The following is a 16,510-nucleotide window of genomic DNA, read 5'->3' as shown; positions in this document are numbered from 1 at the left end:
ATTCTCTCCATTTAGCCAAAATGAAAGGAAGCCAGGAATGAATTTATTCTGTTACACAAATATTATTAACATTCTCCAGAAGATTTCACTTGGATCCACAAGGTTTCTACAGAGAAATCCTGAGGTGGCTTTTACATTAAATGAGACATTAGGCCTATTCTGAAGTAACCAAATGTCTCTTAAGTTTATATTGTAAGCTGCAAGATAAATGTTCTACAACACTACAATATTGTTCACCAACTTTAAAAAGGAGTGAAATGATGTTCGCGTCAAAGAATTCTATTGAAGAGACTGAGTAATCAAAAAAGTGAGCCTATTAACAGATATGTACCACTGAAAAGGTGTGTTTTACTTCATATAAATGTAAAAACCAATTTAAAATTAAAATAAAACCTTGGGCTTTGGAAGTAAACACACACAACAATAATTAGTCTTTATTTCTCATAACTTTATTAATACTTATATTAATGAATAAGAAAACATGCAATACAGAACCTGAAATAGCACAATTAATACACATTTGCCACTGGACTACATACTGCCATCCTGGACTACACAATATTCAGCCTTCTCACTGCCAAAGCAGAGTTGCTTTGGGATGCTGTTCATTTTCAGATGCTGTATGATGTCACAGAGGAGGAATCTTCCCATCATACAAAAGTAAATACGTATTTCATTAAATTCCAGGTATTTTAAGGAGAGATAGCATAAATTTCACACATTTTATTTCTAAAAGTATCACGTACAATCACTAAACAATTGCCTTCATTGTTTTTTTTCATTTGTGCACACACATTTTTCTGAGTAGTCTTTTCATTACTACTCTGCTGTTGTCAATTTGCACTGCTTTAAAAAATTACATTTACTGAAAGCACACAGATGGTTAGTGTAAGAAAGCTACTACGAATTAATATTTTAAGGCCTCTGCATAAAATTGCTCTGGTTTGGTACTTGTCACGTAATATAAATGGGTTCCTGTCCAAATATAGTTCAGCTTCTCTTGCTTCCAGGTTTTTCAGGGTAATTTTACCAGTTGAAAATAGCCAAAATAGTGTCTAATGATTGTGCTAGAAAGTTTAAACATGACTATAAATTCGGTTTGGAATAAATATGAGGGGAGGAAATGATAACCATACTGAAAAATATAAGCCAGAAGAGTGTTAAAAAAAAAAAGGAGAGCCTAAACAAGTAGATGTTCATAAATGTACAGGAGGAGGTATATGCACATGCAGCCTTAATGTAAAACAACAAAAAAAGTTAATGTTGAAATATACATGTTGTAAAACTTAATTTTCCAATGACTGAAAAGTATTTGTGTGTATGTGGTATCATTACATCTTAAGGACTGCTCAATATTTAATTTTTTAGTCTATTTTTCTTGATTTTAATGAAAGTGTGTGACAAATATTAGTTTGGGAAGGCACTCGTCATAACTGTCGCCAGTATACAATAGCACTAATCATTTAACAACCATTTTTTTCTAACCAATTTATGTTACAAAAAACAGAATGTTAAATAACTAAAACAAGACTACACGAAATGTACTCTCTAAATTTATCACATTGTTTGTATCATATGTAAGTTTGTTTTAAATACACCGATACAATATTAGCTGAAACTTGAAGATAAAGTTCAAGAAAAAGGTGGGTATGCACTTATCATACAAGAAACACAGTGCTTGAATACATACTTACAAATGTGGTATATTAATGCTATAGCTAGTAAATTAATAATCACATGTAATTCAACATGACCACAAAATAGAATAACCAGTCTGACTGAACATACTATTATCATAATTTTCATTCAGTTTGAAGTTCAGATTTCAAATGAAACCAAGTTTTTCTTTTTTCAAGGGAAATATTTTTGAATTGATAAAATAAGATTTTTGTAGGTTCAGGACTAAATTTTTTGCATATCAGAAGAGCCACCTGTGAGCTTTGTCAACCTATAGCTCTGTCCATCAGTTCGAAGAATTTGCAGTGTGATGAGAAAAATCTCATCGGATCTGAAGCCTTGGATTTTACAGGTTGCCAAGACCAGACCTAGTGGAAGCTTAGAAAGAGAATGCACAGGGGAGAATAACTGGGCTCACCTCCCTTGACTCTTTGGCTACTTCTAGCCTGCTTCCATTCAAAACCTCTCTGGTACAAATCCAGAAGAGGGTGCCCAGTCATTTAATATCATGAACACAATCTAAATCTGACTGTAAAATCAGAATTAGAAAGGGCAACAAAAGCATATTTGTTCATTCCTATAGCTCTAGGAAAGGTATCAAAACTTCATGAATTTTTAGACACGAGCCACCCTTATAACTCAATAAATTACACTATCAGAAAAAAAATTGCCGAATATCTAACTTTGGTTCCTATTTTGATTTTCACTAACACAGATAATAACCATTCATATTTCTGACACATAATTTAGTAATATTTCTTTCTCCTTTTTATTTATTTTCTTGTGTGTAGACTTTAACTAAAAATGTGGAGTGGAAAAATGTGGAAATAACTGAAATAGAAGAAAACATTCTCACTCACATTATCTTTGCAAGTTTTTAGAGGAAAGGCATTCTAAAACCTACTGGAAGCACTGATTTCGTCATTCCTCGGTTTTTTTTTTATTTTATCTTTCCCAGGTTTAAAATCTTCATCATTAACAATAGAAATGACAATATAAACACATGTACACGGTCATATTTCAACAAACTTGCAAACATCATCTGATCTTCAGGAATACCATTAACAAACACAAAGGAGAAAAAAATCAATGTCACTTATTAATCAACTTAAAATGTCACTAATTAAACTCTAGGAGTTAGAAGTTAAGAAGTTATTCTACACAGCAAATCAAAGACTGAAAGAACTTCACAATGGGAGCAATATTTCCTCAAAAGCTACGTAACCTGCTGGGCACATAAAGAGAAGCTTTCTCAACATTCAGCGGAAACCTTCACCAATGAAATTACACATTAACCACAGTTTATATTACAACATTTACACACAGTTTAATCATAAATTACATATCTCCAAGTTACACATTATGAAGTCTACATCTAATGTAATCAAGAAGAAATATTCACTCCCCACCACCCCAGCTAAAACAAACATCAATTGTCTCTTGGTTTAGTGTAATACTGAAATAAGACATTTTCTCATTTTTGTAAAGGAGAAAAATTAAGTTGGTGGTGTTTCTGTAAACTGATGAAATGTGCACGTAGATGATCATGGCCATTTGGGACAAAAAAAGAAAACAAAGAACAGACAATGGAAGGAAACTAATGTTTCCTAGGAATACTGCTATATTCTTTACTTAGAAGAACATGTTTTGTTTCATATATGAGATCTTGTTGGGTTTTTTTTTTTATGTTATTAGGGTAGTTCTTATCTACCCCAACAAGCAGTCATGAACCTCATTTCTCCCTCTGCACATCTTCTTAGAATTCTATACTGTAACATGTTTGATGTAGATTTGTAATCACATCTCTTGAAAAGTGCCTTCCTGACTTTCATCTTATCAGTGAATTTCTTCAGTAAATTGAGCTAGAATGGCAAGAATCCCTTAGTCATTTAGGTTTAGTATGTGGTTTTATGTACAGTTATATTTATTTGTTTATTCTTTTTACTAAACATCTTTTGGTATCAGCCTATCAGCTGTCCAATCAACATTTACATGATCTTTATATTCTCTAGAAAACAGCAATTTACAGTAATAGCTGTAAATGAATAATGCATTAAATATATTTACCTTCCTTGTGATTTTTCTAGGCTGTTATATACAATTTCAGAAGATAAAGACCCAATTAATAATGGAATTAAGGCTTAAAATGGCAGATACAATATGACTTCTAATGCACTTTATTCTAAACTACAAAGGTAAATTTTAAAAAAGAGGCCCTTTTTAGCAAATAGTTGCCTAATTTGGGCACAGTTATTGCACTTCAGTGTCTCGAACTCTACTAAAGAGTAGAGAAATAGGTTATAGACATAAATCTGTACAGTTTACATATGTTCTTCACTGGAAAGGTATACACAAATTATTTAACAATATATCCTTGAAATAAAGGTAGAAAACATAAAAAATGGAGACAAAATATATATTTACAGTCCCTACTGTGCATTTCTGTATAAACACTCACAACAAAAAAGTGGAGAAACAGCAAACAAATATCAAACAAAAGGACAAACAAAAATGCCACTGTAAAGTAATTATACCTGCTAATATTATCTGAACAAAAGTTTTGAAAAACTAAAGGTACTTTAGGAAAATCAGATATCTGTTAGTTTTCCGTTTGCTACGTACTGGGTCCACAAAAATTAGAATGGAAAAAAATCAGTAATATTGCACATGTTGGTAAAAATAAATGAAAAATTTACAGTGCATCGGAAATAATATATAGTACATATTAATATCTGTCATGATAAGCCTTTCTGTACAGAGGGGTGTGAATTTTTCAATTTCATTTCTTTTTTAATACACATCCTGAATTAAGCACGTTGTAAATTTATTTTCAGCTTGTGACTAAGGGTCTAGCTCTAGACTTTATTGTAGTATCTGTTTCTATTTACATAGCAATTTACAAACGTAACAATTTGGAATATTCATTGAAATTGGATCTTAAACTGTAACTATATACATCCTGTTGGAAAATGTGAAGAAGTTGTAGATTTATAAGGGATGTTCTTCCATAATGGGGGAATCACCCCTAGAAGGTCTGACCTGCTGGCCTGGAGTGAAGGTTGTCAGGGCAATGACTTTAATTGAATCATCACTAGGATGAAGTCTTTCAGACATGGTGTAAAACTGAGATCTTGTACTACCTTGCACTCCCTGATCAAGAGAAAGTAGTCCATCAGGTCCAGCACTTTTTCCCCAACCTTGCTGCACACCCATTGGTGGCTGTGCAGGGCTGCGATAGAGAGCAGCAGCCTGTGGGAGAGGAGGGCTGTAGTGGTGGGCTGAGGCCTGTGCTGGTGGGGGGCTGTGGCGAAGAGCAGCAGCTAGAGGCGGACTGTGGTGGAGAGCAGAGGCCTGTGCTGGTGGAGGGCTATGGCACAGTGCAATAGCCTGTGTCACCGGAGGGCTGTGACAGAGGGCAGTGGTCTGTGTCACTGGAGGGCTGTGGCGGCGAGCAGAGGCCTGTGCCTGTGAAGGGCTGGAATGGGTCAGAGTAGCAGGCATCCAGCAGGCATCAGAATGGCCCAAGATGAGACATTCTTGAGTGCAGTTGTCAGAGGCCTCTTCCACAGTTGGCTGAACAGTTATTTCTGCAGCTGGTGGGATAGAAAACAAATGATAAAATTTATATTTCAAAGGCATATTTTCATTAACAAATCATATGTTACAGGAAAAGTGAATAATATGAAATTTTGAAATTTCTGAAATTTCAAAATACATTAAAGACTTTCAATATTTTCACAGTTGGTACTTGATTTATCAAGCAATAACTCTGAGAGAAACATAAATAACCAGGAGTAGGTAGATGGGGTCTCATTTTTATAATTAGGATATGTTGGCTTAATCTCCCTAGTGTAAATATTTTTAATTGTGTTTGTGACAATAAATGGAAATCATGGTCATTGATCTACACACGTAAGTCGGTTGAAATATGGCTCCTAACAGGAGAGGACATAAGAATAAAATGAATGGGAAGACCAGTCATAGAAACATAATGAAGTAACCATTTGGTTAACGATATAATTAATTAATGTGAGAATAAATCAAAGGATAAATTAGGTTAATTTGGAAACATAGCTTAGTGAACTCTAAGATATGACTTTTAGTTTCAAGAATGAAACACAGCTATAATTATCTCAAAGATAATTGATTTCTGTATTCCTCATTTTCTGAAGTTACGATAAATCAGAGTTTAGCAACGTGATAAACAACAGATCCAAAGTACTTAGCTTTAAACTATAATACTTTCTAAAACTCTTTTATAAGGTTTCTGTTATAAGGTTTCCAAATGACACTAGGTATCAAATACCAATATGTATACCACAAAAAGGCTAGAAAATAAAGATAGAGTGCTACATCAATATAAAGTCAACATTAGAGCAAGAAATGTTATTAGGTATATGATCACTATTGTATCATGATAAAAAGGTCAATTCTCTAAGAAGATATAACAATAAAATAATAAAAATTAAAAACAGAAATTCAAGTTCCTATAAATCTTCAACAGGATACAGAGTCCAGGTGCTGTCATTATCCCATCACACTTAAAACCAAAGAATAGGATGTGAAAGAACTCTCTTATTAATACCAATTTTCTCCATTAGATAACTGTTTACTTTTCTTCACTTAGAGGACACTTGAAAATCTCCTTATGAGATTAATATTTAAAATATCCTATGTTTCTGCATAATTATATTTGAGAAATATTTGGGAAGATAGAGTTTTAGGTATTTGGGGTATTAAGCCATAAAAACATGCATGGAAATATATGAACACAAATATAACTATGCTCTAAAACAAAGTTCTGTTCCCTAGTCATTGGGAAAGCCACTCATCTGGCAGCCTTAAAAGTTACAACAGATGAGTATATTATAGTCTCAACATTAAGATGTATGCTTATGTATATGCCTATATATGATATGGAAATTGATACAAAGTCATTTTTGCTGAAAGAAGATATGACTATAATCATTCTCTTTAAAAATAGCTTCATTTAGGTATAATTCACATACCATAAAATTCACCCAAGTGAACCATTCAATTACTTTCAGTATATTCACAGAGCTTTGCAACTAATCACCTCAATCATTTGGGGATATCCTTATCACCCCCCAAAGAAATCCTGTATCCATTAGCAGTCACTGTCCATTTCTCTTCAAAATTCTACAGCCATAAGCAACCATTAATCTACCCTTTGCTTCTACAGACTTACCTCTTTTGGACATGTAATATCAATGCCATCTTGTAAACGGAGTCTTTTATGACTGGTCTGTTTCATTTATTGTTATTTTTTAAAACATATTTTTATAATGAAATATAGTTGATATGAAATATTATATTGGTTTCAAAAGATATAGAATACTTCACAAATCTGCAAGTACTCCTTGCTCAGGGGCCATGCTAATCTTCTTTGCATCATTCCAATTTTAGTATATGTGCTGCTAAAGTTAGTGCATCATTTAGTATAACGTTTCTAAGGTTCACCTATGTTGTAGCATGCATCAGTACCTAAGCTCTTTTTTTGCTGCCTGCGAGTATACTTTGTATGGATATACCATCTTTAATTTTATTTTTTTATTTTTTTATTATTTTATTATTTTTTTATTGAAGGGTAGTTGACACACAGTATTACATTACATTAGTTCCAGGTGTACAACATAGTGATTCAACATTTATATACATGACAATTATAGGTACCAGCTATCACCATACCAAGCTGTTACAATATCTTGACTATATACATTACATCCCGATTACTTATTATTTTACCATTGGAAGTGTATACTTTTATTTATTTATTTTTTTGTGAGGGCATCTCTCATATTTATTGATCAAATGGTTGTTAACAACAATAAAATTCTGTATAGGGGAGTCAATGCTCAATGCACAATCATTAATCCACCCCAAGCCTAATTTTCGACAGTCACCAATCTTCTGAGGCATAACAAACAAGTTCTTACATGGAGAACAAATTCTTACATAGTGAATAAGTTCTTACATGGTGAACAGTACAAGGGCAGCCATCACAGAAACCTTCAGTTTTGCTCATGCATTGTGAACTATAAACAGTCAGTTCTAATATGAATACTCATTTGATTTTTATATTTGATTTATATGTGGATACCACATTTCTCTCTTTATTATTATTATTTTTAATAAAATGCTGAAGTGGTAGGTAGATAAAAGATACAGGTAGAAAACATAGTTTAGTGTTGTAAGAGAGCAAATGTAGATGATCAAGTGTGCCTGTAGAATATGTGGTAATCCAAGCTAGACAAGGGCAATAAAACATCCACGTATGCATAAGATTTCTCTCAGAACGGGGGGGTGAGGTTCTAAGCCTCACCTCTGTTGATCCCCAATTTCTCACCTGATGACCCCCCTGCGACTGTGCCTGTCTTAGTTTGTTCCTCCCTTGAGGAATCTTACCCGTCTCTGGCTAACCAGTCATGTTCCGGGCCCATACAGGGAAAAGTAAAGTTGGTAAGTGAGAGAGAAGCCTTAATGTTTGAAATGGGTAGCTTTTTACTTCTTTGCATATTTATGCCCTGTAGCTTCTATGCCCAGCATTTGTCTTGAGGTATCTTTACCACTTGGAAGAATTATGATACTCGGTAAATTTGATATGAGGCACGAATTCTATTTAAGGGTTGTAATTAGGAAGGAAGAAGAAAAGCTATAGAAGTAGCAGGTGGAAGAAAATCTGGGAAGATTGATTATTTCTTTGACATATCTCTTGTAGAGTAACTTCAGCATGTATAGGTTTTAAGCTACTACTTAAATTGCACACACACATTAACATAATAGGAGTATAGTTACATAACCAAAGCATACCTGTAATTACCAGCCATCTCCAGTGAAACCAAGAAAACCAGTTAGGCACCTTAGGCATTCGTGAAAACTTATCTATGATATGGTGGATATTGTCCAACTGAACTTGAACAGTCTGAGAGAAATCAGACAAATTAAAATTAAAACAACCCATTCCTGGGGAATGTTCACATCCCTTATGTTCTTTTAACAGTAAATAGTCTGTAGTTGTAAGATTTTGGAGCGCTACAATTTGCATTTCTCCTAATTCTTGATTGAGTTCCAACAGTATAGATCCAGTCAAATTTGTTGTTTTACTGTATGCACAGGCCAGCTTAGATATCTCCTTCCTCATTCCCATGGCAAGTCCAGGAACTGGTGGGATGAGTGCATCTACAGCTGTAGCAGTGCGTGGATCTTTGTTGGGGTTTTTTGATCATCTTCTGGCATGAGTCTTCCAGAGAGTGCTGATGTTGGAAGTTCTTTTTCATATCCTATCTTAGTTCATTTTTGGGGTAGCCCAATTAGGCTTTGATCCTCTGTATAAACACAAACAGACCCTTTGCCTACACTTATATATGCCCTTTATACTCTTGTGTAGAACTCATTGGAGGTTACCACACAGGAACTGCCCTTTTTTTTCTTTTTTTTTTGGTATCACTAATCTACACTTACATGATGAATATTATGTTTACTAGGCTCTCCCCTATACCAGGTCCCCCCTATAAACCCCTTTACAGTCACTGTCCATCAGCATAGCAAAATGTTGTAGAATCCCTACTTGGCTTCTCTGTGTTGTACAGCCCTCCCTTTTCTCCTACCCCCCCATGCATGCTAATCTTAATACCCCCCTACTTCTCCCCCCCCTTATCCCTCCCTACCCACCCATCCTCCCCAGTCATTTTCCCTTTGTTACCTGTTAGTCCATTCTTGAGTTCTGTGATTCTGCTGCTGTTTTGTTCCTTCAGTTTTTCTTTGTTCTTATATTCCACATATAAGTGAAATCATTTGGTATTTCTCTTTCTCCGCTTGGCTTGTTTCACTGAGCATAATACCCTCCAGCTCCATCCATGTTGTTGCAAATGGTTGGATTTGCCCTTTTCTTATGGCTGAGTAGTATTCCATTGTGTATATGTACCACATCTTCTTTATCCATTCATCTATCGATGGACATTTAGGTTGCTTCCAATTCTTGGCTATTGTAAATAGTGCTGCAATAAACATAGGGGTGCACTGATCTTTCTCATACTTGATTGCTGCATTCTTAGGGTAAATTCCTAGGAGTGCAATTCCTGGGTCAAATGGTAGGTCTGTTTTGAGCATTTTGATGTACCTCCATACTGCTTTCCACAATGGTTGAACTAACTTCCATTCCCACCAGCAGTATAAGAGGGTTCCCCTTTCTCCACAGCCTCACCAACATTTGTTGTTCTCTGTCTTTTGGATGGCAGCCATCCTTACTGGTGTGAGATCATACCTCATTGTAGTTTTAATTTGCATTTATCTGATAATTAGCGATGTGGAGCATCTTTTCATGTGTCTGTTGGCCATCTGTATTTCTTTTTGGAGAACTGTCTGTTCAGTTCCTCTGCCCATTTTTTAATTGGGTTATTTGTTTTTGTTTTTTGAGGCGTGTGAGCTCTTTATATATTCTGGACGTCAAGCCTTTATCGGATGTGTCATTTTCAAACATATTCTCCCATACTGTAGGGTTCCTTTTTGTTCTATTGATGGTGTCTTCTGCTGTACAGAAGCTTTTCAGCTTAATATAGTCCCACTTATTCATTTTTGCTCTTGTTTTCCTTGCCCGGGGAGATATGTTCAAGAAGAGGTCACTCATGTTTATGTCTAAGAGGTTTTTGCCTATGTTTTCTTCCAAGAGTTTAATGGTTTCATGGCTTACATTCAGGTCTTTGATCCATTTTGAGTTTACTTTTGTATATGGGGTTAGACAATGGTCCAGTTTCATTCTCCTACATGTAGCTGTCCAGTTTTGCCAGCACCATCTGTTGAAGAGACTGTCATTTCGCCATTGTATGTCCATGGCTCCTTTATCAAATATTAATTGACCATATATGTCTGGGTTAATGTCTGGATTCTCTAGTCTGTTCCATTGGTCTGTGGCTCTGTTCTTGTGCCAGTACCAAATTGTCTTGATCACTGTGGCTTTGTAGTAGAGCTTGAAGTTGGGGAGTGAGATCCCCCCCACTTTATTCTTCCTTCTCAGGATTGCGTTGGCTATTCGGGGTCTTTGGTGCTTCCATATGAATTTTTGAACTATTTTTTCCAGTTCATCGAAGAATTCAGTTGGTAATTTGATAGGGATTGCATCGAATCTGTATATTGCTTTGGGCAGGATGGCCATTTTGACGATATTAATTCTTCCTAGCCACGAGCATGGGATGAGTTTCCATCTGTTAGTGTCCCCTTTAATTTCTCTTAAGAGTGACTTATAGTTTTCAGGGTATAGTTCTTTTCACTTCTTTGGTTAGGTTTATTCCTAGATATTTTATTCTTTTTGACGCAATTGTGAATGGAGTTGTTTTCCTGATTTCTCTTTCTGCTAGTTCATCATTAGTGTATAGGAATGCCTCAGATTTCTGTGTGTTAATTTTGTATCCTGCAACTTTGCTGTATTCCCATATCAGTTCTAGTAGTTTTGGAGTGGAGTCTTTAGGTTTTTTTATGTACAATATCATGTCATCTCCAAGTAGTGACAGTTTAACTTCTTCTTTACCAATCTGGATTCCTTGTATTTCTTTGTTTTGTCTGATTGCCGTGGCTAGGACCTCCAGTACTATGTTAAATAACAGTGGAGAGAGTGGGCATCCCTGTCTAGTTCCCGATCTCAGAGGAAATGCTTTCAGCTTCTCGCAGTTCAATATAATGTTGTCTGTGGGTTTATCATAGATGGCCTTTATTATGTTGACGTACTTGCCCTCTATTCCCATTTTGCTGAGAGTTTTTTTCATGAATTGGTGTTGAACTTTGTCAAATGCTTTTTCAGCATCTATGGAGATGATCATGTGGTTTTTGTCTTTCTTTTTGTTGATATGGTGGATGATGTTGATGGACTTTCGAATGTTGTACCATCCTTGCATCCCTGGGATGAATCCCACTTGATCATGGTGTATGATCCTTTTGATGTATTTTTGAATTTGGTTTGCTAATATTTTGTTGAGTATTTTTGCATCTATGTTCATCAGGGATATTGGTCTGTAGTTTTCTTTTTTGGTGGGGTCTTTGCCTGGTTTTGGTATTAGGGTGATGTTAGCTTCATAGAATGAGTTTGGGAGTATCCCCTCCTCCTCTATTTTTTGGAAAACTCTAAGGAGAATGGGTATTATGTCTTCCCTGTATGTCTGATAAAATTCCGAGGTAAATCCATCTGGCCCGGGGGTTTTGTTCTTTGGTAGTTTTTTCATTACCGCTTCAATTTCGTTGCTGGTAATTTGTCTGTTTAGATTTTCTGTTTCTTTCTGGGTCAATCGTGGAAGGTTGTATTTTTCTAGGAAGTTGTCCATTTCTCCTAGGTTTCCCAGCTTATTAGTATATAGGTTTTCATAGTATTCTCTAATAATTCTTTGTACTTCTGTGGGGTCCGTGGTGATTTTTCCTTTCTCGTTTCTGATACTGTTGATTTGTGTTGACTCTCTTTTCTTCTTAGTAAGTCTGGCTAGAGGCTTATCTATTTTGTTTATTTTCTCGAAGAACCAGTTCTTGGTTTCATTGATTTTTGCTATTGTTTTATTATTCTCAATTTTATTTATTTCTTCTCTGATCTTTATTATGCCCCTCCTTCTGCTGACCTTAGGCCTCCTTTGTTCTTCTTTTTCCAATTTCGATAATTGTGACATTAGATCATTCATTTGGGATTGTTCTTCCGTTTTTAAATATGCTTGGATTGCTATATACTTTCCTCTTAAGACTGCTTTTGCTGCGTCCCACAGAAGTTGAGGCTTAGTGTTGTTGTTGTCATTTGTTTCCATATATTGCTGGATCTGCATTTTGATTTGGTCATTGATCCATCGATTATTTAGGAGTGTGTTGTTTAGCCTCCATGTGTTTGTGAGCCTCTTTGCTTTCTTTGTACAGTTTATTTCTAGTTTTATGCCTTTGTGGTTTGAAAATTTGGTTGGTAGGATTTCAATCTTTTGGAATTTTCTGAGTCTCTTTCTGTGGCCTAGTATGTGGTCTATTCTGGAGAATGTTCCATGTGCACTTGAGAAGAATGTATATCCTGTTGCTTTTGGATGTAGAGTTCTATAGATGTCTATTAGGTCCATCTGCTCTACTGTGTTGTTCAGTGCTTCCGTGTCCTTATTTTCTGCCCGGTGGATCTCTCCTTTGGGGTGAGTGGTGTGTTGAAGTCTCCTAGAATGAATGCATTGCAGTCTATTTCCCCCTTTAGTTCTGTTAGTATTTGTTTCACATATGCTGGTGCTCCTGTGTTGGGTGCATATATATTTAGAATGGTTATATCCTCTTGTTGGACTGAACCCTTTATCATTATGTAGTGTCCTTCTTTATCTCTTGTTACTTTCTTTGTTTTGAAGTCTATTTAGTCTGATATTAGTAGTGCAACCTCTGCTTTCTTCTCGCTGTTGTTTGCTTGAAAAACGTTTTTCCATCCCTTGACTTTTAGTCTGTACCTGTCTTTGGGTTTGAGGTGAGTTTCTTGTAAGCAGCATATAGATGGATCTTGCTTTTTTATCCATTCTATTACTCTATGTCTTTTGATTAGTGCATTCAGCCCATTAACATTTAGGGTGACTATTGAAAGATATGTACTTATTGCCATTGTAGCCTTTAAATTTGTGGTTACCAAAGGTTCAAGGTTAGCCTCTTTAGTATCTTAGTACCTAAGTTAGCTCACTTATTGAGCTGTTATATACACTGCCTGGGGATTCTTTTCTTCTCTCCCTTCTTATTCCTCCTCCTCGATTCTTCATATGTTGGGAGTTTTGTGCTGTGCTCTTTCTAGGAGTGCTCCCATCTAGAGCAGTCCCTGTAAGATGTTCTGTAGAAGTGGTTTGTGGGAAGCAAATTCCCTCAGCTTTTGTTTGTCTGGGAATTGTTTAATCCCACCGTCATATTTGAATGATAGTCATGCTGGATACAGTATCCTTGGTTCAAGGCCCTTCTGTTTCATTGTATTAAATATATCATGCCATTCTCTTCTGGCCTGTAGGGTTTCTTTCGAGATGTCTGATGTTAGCCTGATGGGTTTTCCTTTATAGGTGACCTTTTTCTCTCTAGCTGCCTTTAAAACTCTTTCTTTGTCCTTGATCTTTGCCATTTTAATTATTATGTGTCTTGGTGTTGTCCTCCTTGGATCCTTTCTGTTGGCAGTTCTGTGTATTTCCGTGGTCTGTTCGTATTATTTCCTCCCCCAATTTGGGGAAGTTTTCAGCAATTATTTCTTCCAAGATACTTTCCATCTCTTTTCCTCTCTCTTCTTCTTCCGGAACCCCTATAATACGGATATTGTTCCTTTTGGATTGGTTACACAGTTCTCTTAACATTGTTTCATTCCTGGAGATCCTTTTCTCTCTCTCTATGTCAGCTTCTATGCATTCCTGTTCTCTGGTTTCAATTCCATCAATGGCCTCTTGCATCCTATCCATTCTGTTTATAAACCCTTCCAGAGTTTGTTTCATTTCTGCGATCTCCTTTCTGGCATCTGTGATCTCCCTCCGGACTTCATCCCATTTCTCCTGCGTATTTCTCTGCATCTCTGTCAGCATGTTTATGATTCTTATTTTGAATTCTTTTTCAGGAAGACTGGTTAGGTCTGTCTCCTTCTCTGGTGTTGTCTCTGTGATATTTGTCTGCCTGTAGCTTTGCCTTTTCATGGTAATAGGAATAGTTTGCAGAGCTGGGACGAGTAACGGCTGGAAGAACTTCCCTTCTTGTTGGTTTGTGGCCCTCCTCTCCTGGGAGAACAGCGACATCTAGTGGCTTGTGCTGGGCAGCTGCGCACAGACAGGGTTTCTGCTTCCTGCTGCGCTGCTATGGAGTTTATCTCCGCTGTTGCTGTGGGTGTGGCATGGTTCAGGCCTCTGCTCCAAAGTGGTGGAGTCGCGTTTGAGGAGGAGCGGCCTGGAGGCTATTTATCTCCGTAAGGAGCCTCCCTGCTCCCTGCAGCGCAGGGGTTAGTGTGCCCAGAGATCCCTGGATTCCCTACCTCTAGATTAAGTTTCCCACCCTGCCCCTTTAAGACTTCCAAAAAGCACCCGCCAAAGCAAAACAATGACCACAGAAAAAAAAAAAATTTAAAATTAAAAAAAAAAAAGTGGTCGCTCGTTCTTCTTTATTATCCGGCGCCAGCCTCAGGCATCTGCTCACCGATCTTGCTGCCCTGTTTCCCTAGTATTGGGGGCCCTATCCCTTTAAGACTTCCAAAAGTTCTCGCCAAAACAATACAGCAAAAAAAAAAAATGGTCGCGCGCTTTTCTTATGTCCTCCGGCACCCGGCCTCCGGTGCCTGCTCACTGTTCTTGCTGCCCTGTTTCCCTAGCATCCAGGGCCCCCTGGGCACGTACTGTGTCTGCGCTCTGGCCTTAATGGCTGGGGCTGGGTGTTCGGGAGTCCTGTGCTCCGTCTCCCTCCTGCTCTGCCTATTCTTCTCCCGCTGAGAGCTGGGGGTATGGGTGCTCGGCTCCCGCCGGGCCGGGGCTTGTATCTTACCCCCTTCACGAGGCGCTGGGTTCTCTCAGGTGCGGATGTGGTCTGGATATTGTCCTGTGTCCTCTGGTCTTTATTCTAGGAAGGGTTGTCTTTGTTATATTTTCATAGATATATGTGGTTTTGGGAGGAGATTTCCGCTGCTCTACTCACGCCACCATCTTCCGCCCCACCCTGGATGAAATCTTTGTCCCCTCTTAGCTTCTGGTCCTTTTCTGGTGATCCTCTTGCATCCTACCATCTTTTATTTATTCATTCTTCAGCTGATGAACATTTGGGTTGTTTCCACTTTTTGGCTATCATGAGTAATGCTGTTACATTTTTGTAAAAGTTTTTGTGTAGACAGGTATTCATTCCTCTTGGAGATGTACCTAGAACTGGAGTTGCTGGGTCATATGACAACTCCGTGTTTAACTTTTGAGGAACTGCCAAACTGCTTGCCAAATTGGCTGCACAATTTTATATTACCACTAGCAATGCATGAAAGTTCCAATTTCTCTACTCACTTTCTGCAGCAATTTCAGTTTGGATCTTGACAGGGATTGTACTGAGTCTGAAGATCAGTATGTGATGTATTGAGTTTTAACAGCATTAAGACTTTAAATCTTTGAATATAAAATGCCTTTCCACTTATTTAAATCTTTAATTTCTTTCAACAGTATTTCAGAACTTTCAGAATACAAACCTTGCACTTATTTTGATAAATTTGTTTTTAAGTATTTTATTCTATTGTAAATGGCATTCTTACTTTCATTTTAGGAATGTTTATTGTTAGAACATAGAAATACACTTGATTTTTATATATTGCTCTTACAGGCTTTAGTGCTGCTGAGCTTGATTTCTAGTATTAATAGGTCTTTAGTAGATCTCTTAGAATTTTTTATAGAAGATCATATAATCTCCATATGGAGATAGTTTTACTTCTTTCTTTGCAATAGGGAGGTCTTGTATATCTTTTTCTTGTCTGGTTGCCTTGACTAAAACTTTCAGTATAATTTTTAATAGCAGTGGTGTCAGCAGACATCCTATGTCTTGCCCCTGATTTTAGGGGAAAACATTGAGTACTTCACCATTAAAGTATTTCCTAATTTCTCTTGTGGTTTTTTTCTTGGACCAGCTGATCATTTAAGATCATGCTGTTAAATTTCCCTGTACTTATAAATTTCCCCAAATTTATTTCTGCTATTTCTTTCTAATTTCATTCCACTGTGTTCAGAGTATATATTCTGAATGGGTGTAATTCTTTCAATTCATTGAGGATTGTTTTACAGCCTAGCATATAGTCTATCCTGCAGAATGCTGCATGTGCACTTGAGGAGAATGTATATTCTTTGGTTGT

The 16,510-nt window shown here is 36.7% G+C and overlaps 1 protein-coding gene and 1 non-coding gene across 4 annotated transcripts in view; both read right to left on the bottom strand.

The window, feature by feature from the left end:
* Positions 1-409: 409 nt before the first annotated feature.
* PCDH11X (protocadherin 11 X-linked) overlaps positions 410-16,510 on the bottom strand; it is an 821,697-nt gene continuing 805,596 nt past the window's right edge. For 2 of the 3 annotated variants that reach the window (XM_057495790.1, XM_057495792.1), the window contains one exon: positions 410-5,270. In XM_057495790.1, coding sequence (XP_057351773.1) covers positions 4,666-5,270 — 605 coding nt within the window. In that variant the 3' untranslated portion in view covers positions 410-4,665. The remainder of the gene's footprint in view (positions 5,271-16,510) is intronic. The other variant, XM_057495791.1, reaches the window with a different exon arrangement.
* On the bottom strand, positions 7,022-7,128 carry LOC118907283 (U6 spliceosomal RNA). Its single transcript, XR_005022759.2, has one exon. It is a non-coding gene; the product is annotated as a U6 spliceosomal RNA (small nuclear RNA).

Source organism: Manis pentadactyla, chromosome X, assembly GCF_030020395.1.
Source record: "Manis pentadactyla isolate mManPen7 chromosome X, mManPen7.hap1, whole genome shotgun sequence".
NCBI classification, from domain to species: Eukaryota; Metazoa; Chordata; class Mammalia; order Pholidota; family Manidae; genus Manis; species Manis pentadactyla.
This window is presented reverse-complemented; position numbering and strand designations above follow the sequence as displayed.